General features: G+C 45.2%; 1 protein-coding gene across 1 annotated transcript in view; it reads right to left on the bottom strand.

Annotated features, from left to right (window-relative positions):
- Positions 1-502: 502 nt before the first annotated feature.
- Positions 503-16,259, bottom strand: part of LOC143973785 (protein mono-ADP-ribosyltransferase TIPARP-like) — a 30,160-nt gene continuing 14,403 nt past the window's right edge. Inside the window, 2 exon segments of the mRNA XM_077474642.1 lie at positions 503-981; positions 3,227-3,481. Coding sequence (XP_077330768.1) covers positions 531-981; positions 3,227-3,481 — 706 coding nt within the window. The 3' untranslated portion in view covers positions 503-530.

The raw sequence follows: 16,259 nt of genomic DNA, 5'->3' as shown, positions 1-16,259 counted from the left end.
GAGCAGGAGCTCTCTGTAGCAGGGAAGCAGCTAGGAGAAGGCCGCAGACCGTGGAATCAGGATGGATGGGTCTTCTGGATGCGAAGGTAGCAGACACAGAAGTCAGCAGGAGTCAGCAGAGGAATCAGGTACAAGCAGAGGTTCGGCAACAGGAAAACAGTCCAAGAAGGGTCAAACAAGCCGGGGTCGGAGCAGGAGAGGTCAACAAGGTCAGACGGAGCCGGGTCAGGTATCAGATAGGTAGCAGGCAGATAAGCAGGTTACTTTGAGCACAAGCTGCAGACGAGACAGCACAGAACCCCTGCAACTGTGCCTTTAAAAAGGGCCACTGGCTCCAATCGAACTAACGCTCGCCCGTGCGTGCGTGTACCGCGCGCACATACGAACGACGTGCACCCGCGTGCGTTGGAAAACGCTCGTGCCCACGACGACCCGCGGCACGAACGCGCGTACGCGTGCGGAGAGCCGATCGCACGGAACGGGCGGATTCCTGACACTACAGAAAAGAAGTATTCGTGTTAAGGTCTTCTTTAATCCAGAAGGATTACATCATGCAACTTCTGGTATTTAATGATAAAATATGGGTAGAACTGGTCATTGTCAAAAATAATGAATATTGTTGGGTCTTTAGCTTTGTTCACGCAAGAGTCATAGAGAAGGCTTAAGGCACACTCTTCATCTAACGGTGGTGGTCGGGTGTAAGAGTTATTACCCAATGTTGTACGCCCCACCAATACCTTGGCAAGAAACATAAAGTGGTGACCTTCGGGGGAGGCGGGAGCATAAGTGTGAGAGTAACTGGCATCCTTGGCAAAGTAGCTCCCTTTACCGTAAACGGTTCCGTTCTTGCCTGACACACGTGGATCGAAGTTCTGATTAAAAATGGCCTCTATGTGGTTTGATTTTGTGCCGTGGAAGAGGTAGCGCTCCAAGCAACCGTCTTTGATTTCTCTAAGCATGCTTTGCATGAATTTTTTCTTCCTGTAAAATTTAAAAAGATAAACATATGACTGTTTGTATTAATGAATTTTACAAACAATGTATTCTCTAACGAAACTGCCCAAAAACTACATTTCAGTTTTTGGTAGATGCTGTGGATTTTAATTACGGCAGACATTTCTATGTTAGTGTTGTTTCTGGTGGTAAGGTTTTAAATTGCTATCTCTGTCCTCCTGCCGATAGAGAAGCACTTTCACTTTTGCTCACTTCATTAGCTGAGTTAACTGTTTTGTGTACTATTTTCTCCACTGCAGTGTATGGAATAAAAAGAACCTTTTTCTTGTTATCAATTTGTACTCACTGTCTCATCTGAAAGGTCTTGATTGAAGACTCCCTAACATGATTAGCCGCTTGCCAACCAGCCGCCGTATAGCGTTCGTTATACGGCAGCAGGCCGGCACTCCTGTGAAAATCGCCGCAATATACACCTATTGCAATTTTTTTTTTTTTTACCATAAATATGTAGAAGAATTAATATCGGCATAAACTGATGAATACATTTGTTTTTTTATTTGTTTTTTTTAGATGTGTATTATAGCAAAAAGGAAAGAAAAAGTATTTGCTTGTTTATAGCGCAAAAAATAAAAACCGCAGAGGTGATCAAATACCACCAAAAGAAAGCTCTATATGTGGGGAAAAAAAAAGTACATCAATTTTGTTTGGGTACAGCGTCGCACGAATGCGCAATTGTCAGTTAAAGCGACGCAGTGCTGAACTGCAAAAAATGGCCTGGCCATTAAGGGGGCAAATCTTTCCGGGGCTGAAGTGGTTAAATAATACCAATTACCGATACCTACCGACACTTTTTTGTTTACACTTCAGCTGTCAACAATGGAGAAAAGCGTTGAAAACTTATTTGCAAATTAAATAAATTAAATTTTTTGTTAATTTTGCACTTTTTACATGTGAAACATGTAAATATATGTTAAAAAGGAAGTAAGTAAAGACAACAAAAACATAATGAGCTAGTATGCATAGCATATTAGCTCATTATGTATTACTTACCTCAGATTGAAGCCCCCGAAGCTGTCCTCGTCTCCCCCTCTGCTGACATGTCACCCCGGAGTTACTTCCGGCCAATCACAGCGCCGGAGCCACAATGATGTCACTCCTGCACATGCGTGTGGGAGACACAGGTAACGGCACGCAGACTGATGCAGCGGCACATAGGTGCCATTGTGTAACTTTGCTCTAGTGCGCATGTGCCGATGTCATCGGCACATGTAGGGGACATCTCCTAAACCATGCAGGTGTAGGAGATATCCTGGTTAGCTACAGGTAAGCCTTATTATAGGTTTACCGGTAGCATAAAGATTAAAAATAGGGTTTATAGCCACTTTAAAGGTTAAAAAATATTAACAAAGCAAACAAAAAAATACATTATTATTAATTATTAATAGTTTATGAAATAGAAGTGAACAAAAAATAAATCAGCAGCAAAATAATAATTAAATGGAGAAGGAGAATAAGGAGTTAATTCGGCTAATTCAAGTAAATTAAGTGTTAATAAGGGGTTAAACAAAGGAACAATTTAAGAAAAAAATAAGAAAAAAACTGCTTGCCGACCACCCCATGCATATGTACTGTGGGGCGGCAGCTCCTACAGGCAAAATCACATACCTATACATTATCTATAAGAGGTTCTTTCACACAGACCGTGAACTCTTTTATTCATATTTATTTCATGAAACACTGCAGTCAATTCTATTTATGTGATTTATGTGCACTATTGCCTCTTGTTAAATAGTCCAATACCTCCTTTACCCACTCCCACACCCTATTTTCCCGTATAGCGCAGCACTATTCTATTCGTTGTGCGATCGGATCGTGTTGTCGGAAAATCCGATCGTGTGTGGGCTCCATCTGACTTTTTCTGTCGGAATTTCTGACACACAAAGTTTAAGAGCTGGATCTAAAATTGTCTGACAACAAAATCCAATCGTTTAAATTCCGATCGTGTGTAGACAATTCCGACGGACAAAGGGCCACGCATGCTCAGAATAAATTACGAGACGAAAGCTATTGGCTACTGGCCTGTTTATAGTCTCAACATACTTGGTTTACGTCACCTTGTTCTGAACGATCAGTTTGGGCCAAAATCCGTAGGAAAAAATCAGACGGATTTTGTCATCGGAATGTCCGACCATGTGTACAGGGCATAATAGTTCTCCTTGTATAGTGACCAAGCATCTTCACAGACTGATAAGAAATGATAAGACGGACATACTGTGAGTATTTTATCCACTGGAAGTAGTTCTGTATTCGGAAGACCTCCAGGATGATGTACTTGGATTCTGCCATGGTCTTGTGGAAGTAGGTGTAGATGTATGCGTACTCGCTATCTGTGTGGGTTACAAGGCTCTTTTCGTAGATAATGTTTCGATTGGTAATGATCCAGGTCTTGGGGTAGTCATTAGCTTCATCAGGATGGCTTCTAAACATTTCCAGCGGATTCCGAGGCCAGAGAGAATGAGATAAGTTTCTATAAAAGAACAATAAAAAAACGTGCTGAGACATGGAAATACCTGTTTTCTTCTTCGTTCAGCTGGTCATATTGTAGGACCAAAAAAATAAACCAACCTGAATGATCTTTTTATGAGCAATATACAGTGCCTTAAAAAAAGTATTCATACCCTTGATATTTTCCACATTTTGTCATATTACCACCAAAAACGTAAATGTATTTTAGGCTGGGTTCACACTGCTGCGGCTACGAGAACTGGATGTGATTCGCACCGCACTGCAAATCACATGCGATCTCTGTGCGATGCAAGTTCAGCCATACAGATAGTATGGCTGAATTCGCATCGCACCCGCCCCCAAACTCGCACAGGACCCTTTTTTTGGTTCGCAGCAGAATCGGATCGCGTGGGTGTTCACACCATGCAATCCGATTCCTGTCCGAGTTTGCAGATCGCACTGCGATATGCGAACTGATCCGGGGGTGTCATTAACGTTTCACTGACACTCCCAGCAGTTCGCATAGGGCAGTGTGATCTGCCGCCGGGAGGTATGCGATGCGGGAACCCGCCGCGGATTCGCGGCGTTCCCGCATCGCTGCAGTGTGAACCCAGCCTTATTGGGATTTTATGTGATAGGCCAACACATAGTGAATAATAACACTATACTAGTCCCCTTGTATTTCTACATGCTCACGAGTAATGAGGAGATTATGCTGAAAGACCCAGTATATACAGGTCCATTTGCAGAGGTGTTCTGGTAAGTGGCCATCTATGTGGGAACGCACGCTGGTGGAAACGGTGATGGTGTAGGACAGTCATCTACCACTTCTGAAATATAATCTCACGGGGAAAGACGTTGCTCTATTTATATTACTTTCCGCTAGAAGGACTCTTTTTAATTGAAATATGATAATCATGTTTGGCATGTGATGTATATTGGTATAACAAGAGTTTTTTAGTTGTAAGCTCTTTTAGAGATCTGAGTAACCACTCGGATTGTGTAATGGAGCGCTGTTAGTGTTTGATTCGTAGGGTCAACCACATTGTATAGTATTGTCTTTGTATTTATAACATCTGCTAAGCACTAAAGAGGAGAGAGCACCTTATGGTGCTAATTGTTTAGAGTTTGCAAGTTCAGCTGAACCCATAGGTGCGCTGGGTTCAGGTTTATATTTTATATATTATATTTTATATTTTAGAAATCCCTGAAAATGTGTTTAACACTAACAACAACTTACTAAGCCATCCACAACTCGGCCCCCAGCTACAACACTAACCGTGTCTCAAAATATCAACCTACTTGTTCTTTTTGTTTCTCCCAAGACCTTCTGCTCTCTAGTTCCCCTTATCACCACCTGCCATGCCCGCCTCCAAGACTTCTCCAGAGCCTCTCCTATCCTATGGAACTCCCTACCCCAATCTGTCAGACTATCTCCTACTCTGTTTACTATTAGACGATCCCTCAAAACCCCTCTATTCAGCCTATTCTGCCTTCACCTAACAACTGTACTTTCATTTTCTCCATCAGCTCATCCCCCCAACTACCTTTTCTATCACTTGGGGGGGGGGGGGGTGTTGTGCTCGAAGAGGAGATGTGGTAGAGGCTAGGAAGGAGGATGGGGGAAATTTGTGCTGGGGGGTGGGGGAGGATTTGTGCTAGGAAGGAGGATGGGGGGAAATTTGTGCTGGGGGGATTTGGAGTTCGTGCTAGAAGGAGTGATTTTTTTTTGGAGGGGGGGTGAAATTTGTGCTGGGGGATTTGAGGAGAGAGAAGATTTAAGCTGGAAGCGGGGATGGGGGGGGGGATTTTCGCTGAGAGGGGGGATTTCAGCATGGGGGCGGATTTGTCCTTGGAGGAGGTATAATGCCCATACATCTTGAGGGGGGTGGCAGTTTCACATGTTCTCCCTGGGCTCTAGATGACCTTGTCCTAGCACTGAGTACATTGTAGCCAATAACGGTCAGTACAGGAGGTTATTAGCTGACAAGATGTCGGGCAGGATCAACAGGTATTTTTTTGCATTTATTAAACAAACATAACAAAATGCTTTCAGTGGTATATTTAACAGACCAAAAGGAAGCCAATAAGGGAAGCTCTTTTTTTAGCGTTTACATATAGTGGAACCTTGGATTACGAGCATAATCCATTCCAGGAGAATGCTTGTAATCCAAAGCACTCACATATCAAAGCAAGTTTCCCCATAGAAGTCAATGGAAACGTTCCGCATTGACTTCTATTGCATGCAATACCACATGTGGCCAGAGGTGGGGGGGAATCAGAGAGCCTCGGAAATACTCGGGGACAGCTCGGCTGAACTCGGAAACCCTCGGAAAGGCTCGGAAACACTCGGGAATGGAGCATTTCCGAACGGCTCCGAACCGTCCCCGCACCTCTGGCCAAATGCATAACTGCACACCACATTAGCTTGAATTCTGCTTGTTTTGCAAAACAACACTCGCAAACTGAGTCAGAATTAAAAAAAAAAAGTTGCTCGTCTTTCAAAATGCTTGTTAACCGCATTACTCATTAACCAAGGTTTCACTGTACATTGTGAAGTTTGTATGTTACAAAAGGAGACACTATCAAGGAAAAAATTGTTTTGATGTGTGTTTTCACCCTAAGGGCTCATTTACACTTGCTTCAACTTTAACACGCATTGGCAACTTCCCACCCAAGGCCATCATATGATGTTTGGTAATTTGAGTGGAGATATCGGTATGATGGGTGCAGCTGTAGGCATCATACAGATATCTTCTTTTTTCTGCCGGCGATTCCCTACACGGTAAAAACAATCATAGTAGCTGTTTAGCCGGGTGCTTGTTTTTACAGGCGGCGGGAGGGGACTCCCCCCTACCACCACCCTCCAGTGCTTCTACCATCTCGACTGTGCAATCGGTGAGCCGGAAAATGAATCAGCTGGCAGGGGCCGTTTACCATAGAAAAGACTGAGGACCAGATGGTGCCCGGCAGTCTCTATGACCTTCGGGGGCCAGCGTGATGTTATGATATCACACATAGCTCCCAACTGTCCCTGATTTCGAGGGACTGTCCCTGGTTTGGAACAAAGTCCCTCTTTCCTCTTCATTTGACCCTCATTTTGGTCTGATCTATATAGTTGTATATGAAAGTATATAAAATGCACTTTTTATCATTCAAAAAGGGTTTCCCAGTGCTAAACCTTTCATTTAATTTCTAAATTGTTGCATTTGTAAAACCCAGTATAAAGGAATAGCAGTGGTAAAAAAAATACATTTGTGGGTATAACTAAGAATTTTTATTTGTATTATTCCCCTTTAAGGGGCCGTGGCAAGGGATGTGTCCTATCCTATGCCTACATACAGTACTTTTTCTCAGGGCCGAGATGGGGGGGGCAGGAGGGGTGGCTGCCCTGGGCACTGTAGTATCATATAAGGAGGGGAGGTGCCACAAGGAGATTGGGGGGATTGTGCTGGGAGGGAGATTTTAGGGGCAACAGGGGGTATGTATTGTTGTAGGAAAAGGAAAGGATGATGGGAGAAAGAAGATTTGTGCTAGGAGGGGGGATTTGAAGTGGGGGAGAAGATATGTCCTAGGAGGGGACATGTTAAGGGTAGAAGTTTTATGCTAGGAGGAGATACACCTGTATCTACCCTTTATTGCTGGTGTTCTCTAATACAGGCATCTGCAGGTGTTAAAGTGGGCGTTGTGTTCCTCCAGCACAGTATACACCTGTAGCTACCATTTATTGCTGGTGTTCTCTAATACAGGCATCTGCAAGAGTTAGTGTGTGTTGTGTGCCTCCAGCACAGCACAGTGTACACCTGTATCTACCCTTTATTGCTGGTGTTCTCTAATACAGGCATCTGCAGGAGTTAGTGGGTGTTCTGTGCCTCCAGCACAGCACAGTATACACCTGTATCTACCCTTTATTGCTGGTGTTCTCTAATACAGGCTTCTGCAGGAGTTAGTGGGTGTAGTGTGCCTCCAGCACAGCACAGTATACACCTGTATCTACCCTTTATTGCTGGTGTTCTCTAATACAGGCATCTGCGGGAGTTAAAGTGGGTGTTGTGTGCCTCTAGCACAGTATACACCTGTAGCTACCCTTTATTGCTGGTGTTCTCTAATATAGGCATCTGCAGGAGTTAGTGGGTGTTGTGTGCTTCCAGCACAGCACAGTATACACCTGCATCTAACCTTTATTGCTTGTGTTCTCTAATACAGGCATCTGCAGGAGTTAGTGGGTGTTGTGTGCCTCCAGCAAAGCAAAGTATACACCTGTATCTACCCTTTATTGCTGGTGTTCTCTAATACAGGCATCTGCAGGAGTTAAAGTGGGTGTTGTGTGCCTCCAGCACAGTATACACCTGTAGCTACCCTTTATTGCTGGTGTTCTCTAATACAGGCATCTTCAGGAGTTAGTGGGTGTTGTGTGCCTCCAGCACAGTATACACCTGTATCTACCCTTTTTTGCTGGTGTTCTCTAATACAGGCATCTGCAGCCTTTACAGTGGGTGTTGTGTGCCTCCAGCACAATATACACTACCCAATTGCTGGTTTTCCTATCTCCCTGAAGGCCATTACTATGTCTGGAAGGCCAACAAGGAGAGGCAGACAGTCATGAGCCAATAAAAGAGGGCAAGCGGGCTCTGTGTCTAGAGAAAACAGTGCTGGTCGTGGACGCGGTGCATCGTCATCAGCACGTGGCCATGGGACACGCTTGTCCTTATTTTCGGCAGCTGGACATGTTGAGCCGCATCATGCTGAAGACTTGGTAGAGTGGATGACCAAGCCCTCCTCATCCTCTCTCACCCAGGCTCAGGGTACTAGCAAAGCAGCTGCCAACGCGTCCTCTTCCCTCGTCTCAATGTCATCAGTCACTCCTTCCCTAGACCCACCATGTCCTCCTGAGGAGTCCCCCAAACTGTTTGAGCACAGTGTTGGGTTCATGCTCCAGGAGGATAGGATGCCCAGCATTTTGAAGGCTCTGATGATGATACCCAGCTAGAGGAAAGCAGTAGCGTGAGTGCAGAGAGAGGGGATGCTCAAGAAGGACAGCAGTCTGGAAGTCATGTTCCACCAGCTGCATCATACTGCCAGGTTTTCTCCAGTGATGAAGAGGGAGCGGATGATGAGGTCACTGACTCCACATGGGTGCCTGATAGGAGAGAGGAGGAGGAGGCACATCTCCAACTAGGCAGGATGCCCTCCGGGGGCCAGCCTAGGGGCAGCACACCGACTGAATCACACCACAGAGCTCTGCCTGTGCAGGGCGCTGCCTCTGCTTGTTATTCCAAAAGTTCTTTGGTGTGGGCCTTTTTTGAGACCAGTGCATCAGATCGCACATTGCTATTTGCAACATATGTCTCAAGCGTATCTCATGTGGCCAAAATATCAGCCGCTTGGACACCACATGCTTGACCAGACATATGTTGACCTGCCATGCAGCTCGTTGGCAAGCGTACCTTTAAAGACCCACACCAAAGAACAGAGCGGACCTCTCCTTGCTCCTCATCAGCTGGGATCTCCACCCCACTAGAACTTCAGTCCTCTCTGAAACCTGCACTGAGAGGAATGAAGGTGTAGAATTAGGTGTGTCACAGCCAAGTACTTGTGGGCACTCTGCTAGCAGTACACCCACGTCCGATTGTAGCAGGCAAATTTCCCTGCCCAAGCTGCTGGACCATTGAAAGAAGTTCACTGCCAGCAATCCACATGCCCAGCGGTTGAATGCTAGCTTGGCTAAATGGCTAGCACTTCAACTGCTGCCTTTTCAGTTGGTAGACTCGGCCCCCTTCCGTGAGTTTGTGCAATGTGCGGTTCCTCAGTGGCAGGTCCCCAAATTCCTTTATCTCACGGAAGGCGATTCTGGCTCTCTACCAGCATGTGGAAGGCAATGTCTTTGCTTCGCCGGACAGGTCAGTCAGCGCTAAGGTGCATATTACTGCTGACTCATGGTCCAGCAGGCATGGACAGGGAACTTACCTACCTTTCACGGCTCATTGGGTCACTCTTCTCGCAGCTGGGAAGGATGCAGGACAAGGTGCAGTAGTGTTGGAGGTTGTTCCGCCACCACGCCTCCAAAGTGCTACTGCTGGTTATGACACACCTCTCTCCTCCACCCCCTCCCCTTCTTCTACCTCCATGGCCTTTTCCAGTGCTCTGTCCTCGGAACCAGAGGTGCTTCGTAGGCGTTCAAGGGGCTATGCAAGTATGCAGGCAAAAAGATGACATGCCGTGCTTGCGCTAGTTTGTTTGGGGGACAGGAGCCACACTGGGGCAGATATTTTGTCAGCTCTGCAGGGGCAGGCCAAGAGGTGGTTGACCCCATGCCAGCCTAAGCCAGGAATGGTGGTTTGCGACAATGGCACCAACCTCCTCTCCGCCCTCCGACAGGGACAACTGACTCATGTGCCCTGTGTTGCTCACGTCCTTAACCTGGTGTTGCAGCAGTTCTTGGGCAGGTACCCGGGCTTACAGGATGTCCTGAGGCAGGCCAGAAAAGTCTGTGCATTTCTGCCGATCATTTGATTTTTGTGCTCGGCTGGCTGAGCTCCAAAAGGAGTTGAACCTGCCCAAGAACCGCCTTATATGTGACATGCCCACCAGGTGGAACTCAACGTTAGCCATGCTGCAGCGGCTGCACATGCAGCAGAGGGCCATCAATGAGTACCTGTGCGACTACAGCACCAGGACAAGGTCAGGGGAGCTCAGTTTTTTCCCCACGCCAGTGGGGCATGATCAGGGATGCATGCACTGTATTGTCACCATTTGAGGAGGCCACGAGGATGGTGAGCAGTGACAGTGCATGCATCAGTGACACTGTACCTCTTGTCCACCTGTTGGAGTATACGCTGCGTGGAATAATGGACAGGGCACCAGAGGCAGGAAGAGGAGGACTTCCTTGCCTCTCAAGGTCCCCTTTATCCAGACAGTGTTCCTGCTGTCCCACCCATCACACAGGAAGAGGACGAGGAGGAGGAGGAGGAGGAGGCTTGCGTCAGCATGGAGGTGGAGCCTTATATGTGACATGCCCACCAGGTGGAACTCTACGTTGGCCATGCTGCAGCGGCTGCACATGCAGCAGAGGGCCATCAATGTTTTCTTGTGCGACTATAGCACCAGGGCAGGGTCAAGGGAGCTTGTTTTTTTTTTCACCACGCCAGTGGGGCATGATCAGGGATGCATGCACTGTATTGTCACCATTTGAGGAGGCCACGAGGATGGTGAGCAGTGACAGTGCATGCATCAGTGACACTGTACCTCTTGTCCACCTCTTGGAGCATACACTGCATGAAATAATGGACAGGGCACCTGAGGCAGAACAGAGGCAGGAAGAGGAGGACTTCCTTGCCTCTCAAGGCCCCCTTTATCCAGACAGTGTTCCTTCTGTCCCACCAATCACACAGGAAGAGGAGGAGGAGGAGGAGGCTTGTGCCAGCATGGAGGTGGAGCCTGGCACTCATCATCAGCAGCAGCAGTCTTTTAGGGATGATTTACAGTCCCAAGAAACATGTGGACTTGTACGTGGCTGGGAGGAGGTGGCTGCGGATCATGTTGTCCTTAGTGACCCAGAGGACTCCGGACCGAATGCCTCAGCTAACCTACGCTGCATGGCCTCCCTGATCCTGCAAAGCCTGCGGAAGGATCCTCATATTCTTCGGATCAAGGAGAGGGACCATTACTGGCTGGCCACTCTCCTTGATCCACGGTACAAGGGTAAGGTTGCGGACCTTATCTTGCCACCGCAGAGGGAGCAGATGATGAGACATCTCCGGGAGGCCTTGCAGAAAGGTCTGTGCAATGTTTTCCCAGAGACTGGGAGGTTACAAACTCCTTGTCCTGGACAACATTTTGCTGAGACTTCGGTCAGTCAGAGAAGGAGCGATGGAGAAGGTGGCCGTCTGACCGATGCGTTCAGACAATTTTTTACTCCACAGCCCCAAGGTATGATTGGTTCCAGCAACCATCGCCAGCGTCTGATTTACATGGTGCAGGAATACCTAGGGACAAGGTCAGACTTGGACACCTTTCCCACCGAAAATCCTCTGGCTTACTGGGTCTTGAGGATGGATCACTGACCAGAGCTTGCACAGTATGCAATCGAGCTACCAGCCTGTCCTGCATCCAGCATTCTATGGGAACGCACCTTCAGTGCTGCTGGTGCGTCTGTCCACCGCCTCGGTTGATCGACTGACCTTCATAAAGATGAATCAGTCTTGGATCACCACCAGCTACCAAGCACCTGAAGCTGATGTAACCGAATAATTTTTTTTGAAATGTCACATCCCTTCAAGACTGCCTATGCTGATGTTAAATGACTGTCCTGTTATTTTTTGTTATCCTCTTCCTCCTCAATGATCCTGCTGATATCTTGGAAGAACACTTTTGGTTCTGGGTGATGCCACCAGTCCAATTTTTCAGCCCCTGTTTAACAAGGGCATGTAATTAAAATTTTTGATGCAATGCTATGCAGCAGGGCTCATTCCTGCACTCCAACTAGAGTATATGGGAGAGGTTGCAGTTTTATGGCACCAGCACCAGTGCCTAAGGCCCGATTGTTCAGCCCTTGTTTATCAGGGGCATGTAATACAATTTTTGATGCAATGCTTTGCAGCAGGGCTTATTCCTGCACTCCAACTAGAGTATATGGGAGAGGTTGCAGTGTCGTGGCACCAGCGCCTAAAGCCCAATTTTTCTGACCCTATTTCACAGGGGCATATAATTACAATTCTTGGTATAATATTTCACAGCAGGGCCCGTTCCTGCGCCCCCACCGAGAGTAACTGTGAGGACTTATAGTGTTGTGGCACCAACACCGCAACCACCAAAGGCCCAATTTTTCTACCACTGTTCAACAATGGCATGTAATTACAATTCTTGATATAATCGTTCACAGCAGGGCGCTCCAGCGCCCACCAAGAGTCACTTTGAGGGCTTACAGTGTTGTTGCAACACCAACACCTTAGGCCCCCATTTCTGCAGAGCATATAGGGCAGGCCCCTACTTTCAAACATCCAACTTACAAATGTCTCCTACTTGCAAACGTATGATGAGGGCTTACCACCCTCTCAGTACACAGTACAACATTTTAATCCCCATACTCCCAATAGGCCACAGAGGGGGAGAGGTAATCATCGGGGGAAAAGAGGTGGAAGGGGGTCCAATCGAGGACGTCCCTTCAACCGCGACGATTACCATCTTAGAGATTACAATGAGACATCATATTACTCTCCGTCACCTAGACGTGCCCCCCCGAATTCGTATTATGTGGGGTCTCAAAATCATAATGTAGCTCCAATTTCTACATATAACAGGTTTTCTCCACTAAGAGATCAGAGAGACAATGAAATTAGAAACAATGCCTATACACCATCCACATACAATCCACCCAATAGTAATTTTAGAAATCAGGATTTTTGCGAGGATCCATATACCAAAAAAAGAGGCCAGGATCTAAGAGAGGGTGCAGAGGGGGGAAACGACTACAACGGAGGAAAAAGAAGGCGAGTTTGATAGGAAAGGGTGTTTTCAATCTAAGTAAAAAAACTTTTTCTCAAGCAGAGTTATCTGTATTGGATAAGGGATTAAAATATGCACCCCCCAAACGTCTTAATAAATTTAACACCTTCATAGATGTACACAAATTTATTAGGAAAATTAATGTTCAAAGATATCTGACAACCAATCCATTTAGAACAGGGTATACAGTAGCCACGTTTGGCACTGTACATTCAGGATTATCTAACCCGTCTTTATTTGTACCCCCTGTACCTATAGCTCCGGCGGTAAAAATTTTTAAGGACCTTGTACTCGGTGACCTGGAGAAACTTCCTATTAAACATGTGAATAGGTCCACCCTCTCACAGGCCGGTTTTAATTCTTTGTGTGAACAAAAGGAGGTAGTCGTGCGCCCTGCTGACAAAGGGGGTGGGATTGTTATTCTGGACAAAGAACAGTATAAGGCTGAAATGTGCAGGATACTAGAAGAACCGGGGACATATAAATTACTCCCTAACAATCCCACAAGTCTTTACAAAAGACAACTTAAGAGCCTTGTCGAGAAGGGATATGACTCGAAAATTTTGAATAAGAAAGAAAAATCGTTTTTGATCCCTATTGCTCCAAGAATTCCCACTATATATTATCTGCCAAAGATTCATAAAGATGCGATTAACCCCCCCGGCAGGCCTATAGTGAGTGGTATCAATTCTATCACCTCACGTATAGGTCGATATATAGATTTTGACCTGCAACCTTTATTGAAAAAAACTCCTTCGTATCTTAAGGATACAGGAGCGACAATTAGGAAATTGGCAAATATAACTCCCCAGGATGAATGCATTATCGCCACAGCAGATGTGGCTTCTTTATATACTTGCATTCCACATAGAAGGGGTATAGAAGCTGTCCGCTATTTTTTGGATCAAGAAGATTCTCTAGCGTCATTTCAACGTGACTACCTTATTGAACTGCTCGAGTTTGCAACCGAGCATAATTATTTTTGGTTTAATGGGAATTACTACTCACAGCAGAGAGGTGTAGCAATGGGGGCCAAATTTGCCCCCAGTCTTGCCAATTTATTTATGGCAAAGTGGGAGGAGGATGTCGTCTATGCCCACCATAACCCTTCGTTGGCTTTATGGGCAAGATACATAGACGACATCCTCCTCCTATGGAATGGCACACCTGAATCGCTAAGAGAATTTTTTGATATTTTGAACCACAATGATAGGGGTATTTTATTATCATTAGAGATGAGTACCTCTAAGATCAACTTTTTGGATCTAGAAATTGAAATAGTAAACAATAAATTTGTGTTCAAAACACATTTCAAGGAAACAGATCGGAACAGCTTCATTCCCCTAGATAGCTGCCACCACAGAGCGTGGCTTAATTCCGTTCCACGAAGCCAGTTTCTACGTCTTCGGAGGAACTGTACAGATCTAGAGACATTCAGAATACAAGCTAAAAACCTTAGGCAGAAATTTGAAGATAAGGGGTATGATAGAGCAATTTTGGATAGGGAAATATGTAAAGCTGCGGAAATCAATAGAGAGGACCTCATTGCTGAGAAAACACAAAATGTACCTGATGATACTTATAGATGGTCTATGTTAACAACGTTTTCATCACAGCATAGACAGATCAAGTCTATTATAAACAAACATTGGAGTATACTAAAAAGTGATTCTGTGTTGGGCCCCAAGCTACCCGAACAAGCCAAGATACTTTTCAGGGGAGTTCCATCCCTACAGAATAGTATAGCCCCCAATATCCTAGATCCACCTAATCATCCATCCTTTTTCCACAACATGACGGGTTTCTACCCTTGTAAAAAGTGCAGTGTATGTAGATACAATACCTTGGGGAGACGTAAGGCCACTGAATTTACTTCTACAACCACTAATAAGACACACAGTATTAAGCCCTTTTGCACCTGTGATACCAAGTATGTGGTATATTTAATCACCTGCCCATGTGGCAAGCAATATGTAGGAAGGACAATCAGGACATTTGCAATCAGGGTAGGCGAACATATATCTCTTATCAAAAGTAAAGATTCAAAACACACTGTCCCTAGACACTATAAGCAGTGTCACAACAGTGATCCTACAGGAACAGAGTTTTTGATTATTGATAAGTATACGCCACCCTGGAGGGGGGGTGCCATGACCAGGGGCGTATCCAAGTTAGAGACGTATTGGATATACACTATCAAGTCCTACTCCCCGTTTGGTCTAAACGTGGAGTGGGACATCAATGCATTCATCGACGATGGTTGATGCATGGCGTTGGGTCCCACTCCCCGTTTGGTTTGGACTTGGTGTGCAATATGGATGCATTCATTGATGATAGTTGAGGTTTGTCCATCTCTTTTATCTATATCTTTATTTTATTTTATTTTTCTCCTCCTTTTTTGGTATATACGGTAGAAATATGTGGGGAAAATGTACTTTGTGCGTACTCGTAGATGGTTAAAGGTGACTTGGGTTTGGTCCACCTAATATGTCAGCACATATTACTTTCGGTCTCCTTTTGATTAGGCCATTATATCAATAGAGCGCCATATTTGAGCATATATATATACACCTCAAAACTTATGACTATATTTAATTTTACTAGTTTTTATATATTTTTAACTTTTTTTCAATTTTTAAAATTCGATTAAAAAACCCCTTTTTTGCGTAGGCCATCGTTTATATAAGAGTGTTACGATGTAATAATCGCCTATCCGATTGGATTCGGTCATATTTTTCTATTCATTTTTCCGGTAATACCTTTAGGTAGATTTTAACAACTTCTTTGGGTAAAATTACTGGAAAAAACATTTTCTTCGAAATTTGCCTTCTTAATTTACTTTTCCTGTGAAATATGGCTATACAAGCTAATATGCGATTATAGGCACTGTGTTCCTATTGGATGCAGCGTCCGAATGTTTAATGTTTTTCATTTATATATATTTTTTATCTATTTTTTACCAATTTTTCCTACTAGATATATCCCTCAGCTCAGAGTATATACTCTATATTTTCCCTATTTAATATATATAAGAGATTTGTTTTTGCACCGATCTGTATATCACCTTAGAGATGGCGTTTTTTTACACGTCTATTTATGTTTTGAGTACGGGGACACGGAAGTGACGTTATGGCGCCGGGATGTTGACCCATGTTCGCACTCCATTGGATAAGGTTGGTGCGTTCCAGGCTGACCACTTCCGTTCGTGAGATACGCGGGGGGGGGTCACGTTTATTTTACTTCCGCTGAGGTTAAAAGATCGGCTGAACATTTCAGTGTTTATGCCTGCGTTCCAT

The sequence above is a fragment of the Lithobates pipiens genome, unplaced genomic scaffold (assembly GCF_037356315.1).
Source record: "Lithobates pipiens isolate NorthernLeopardFrog02 unplaced genomic scaffold, aLitPip1_a1.2 Scaffold_99, whole genome shotgun sequence".
Classification (NCBI taxonomy): Eukaryota; Metazoa; Chordata; class Amphibia; order Anura; family Ranidae; genus Lithobates; species Lithobates pipiens.
This window is presented reverse-complemented; position numbering and strand designations above follow the sequence as displayed.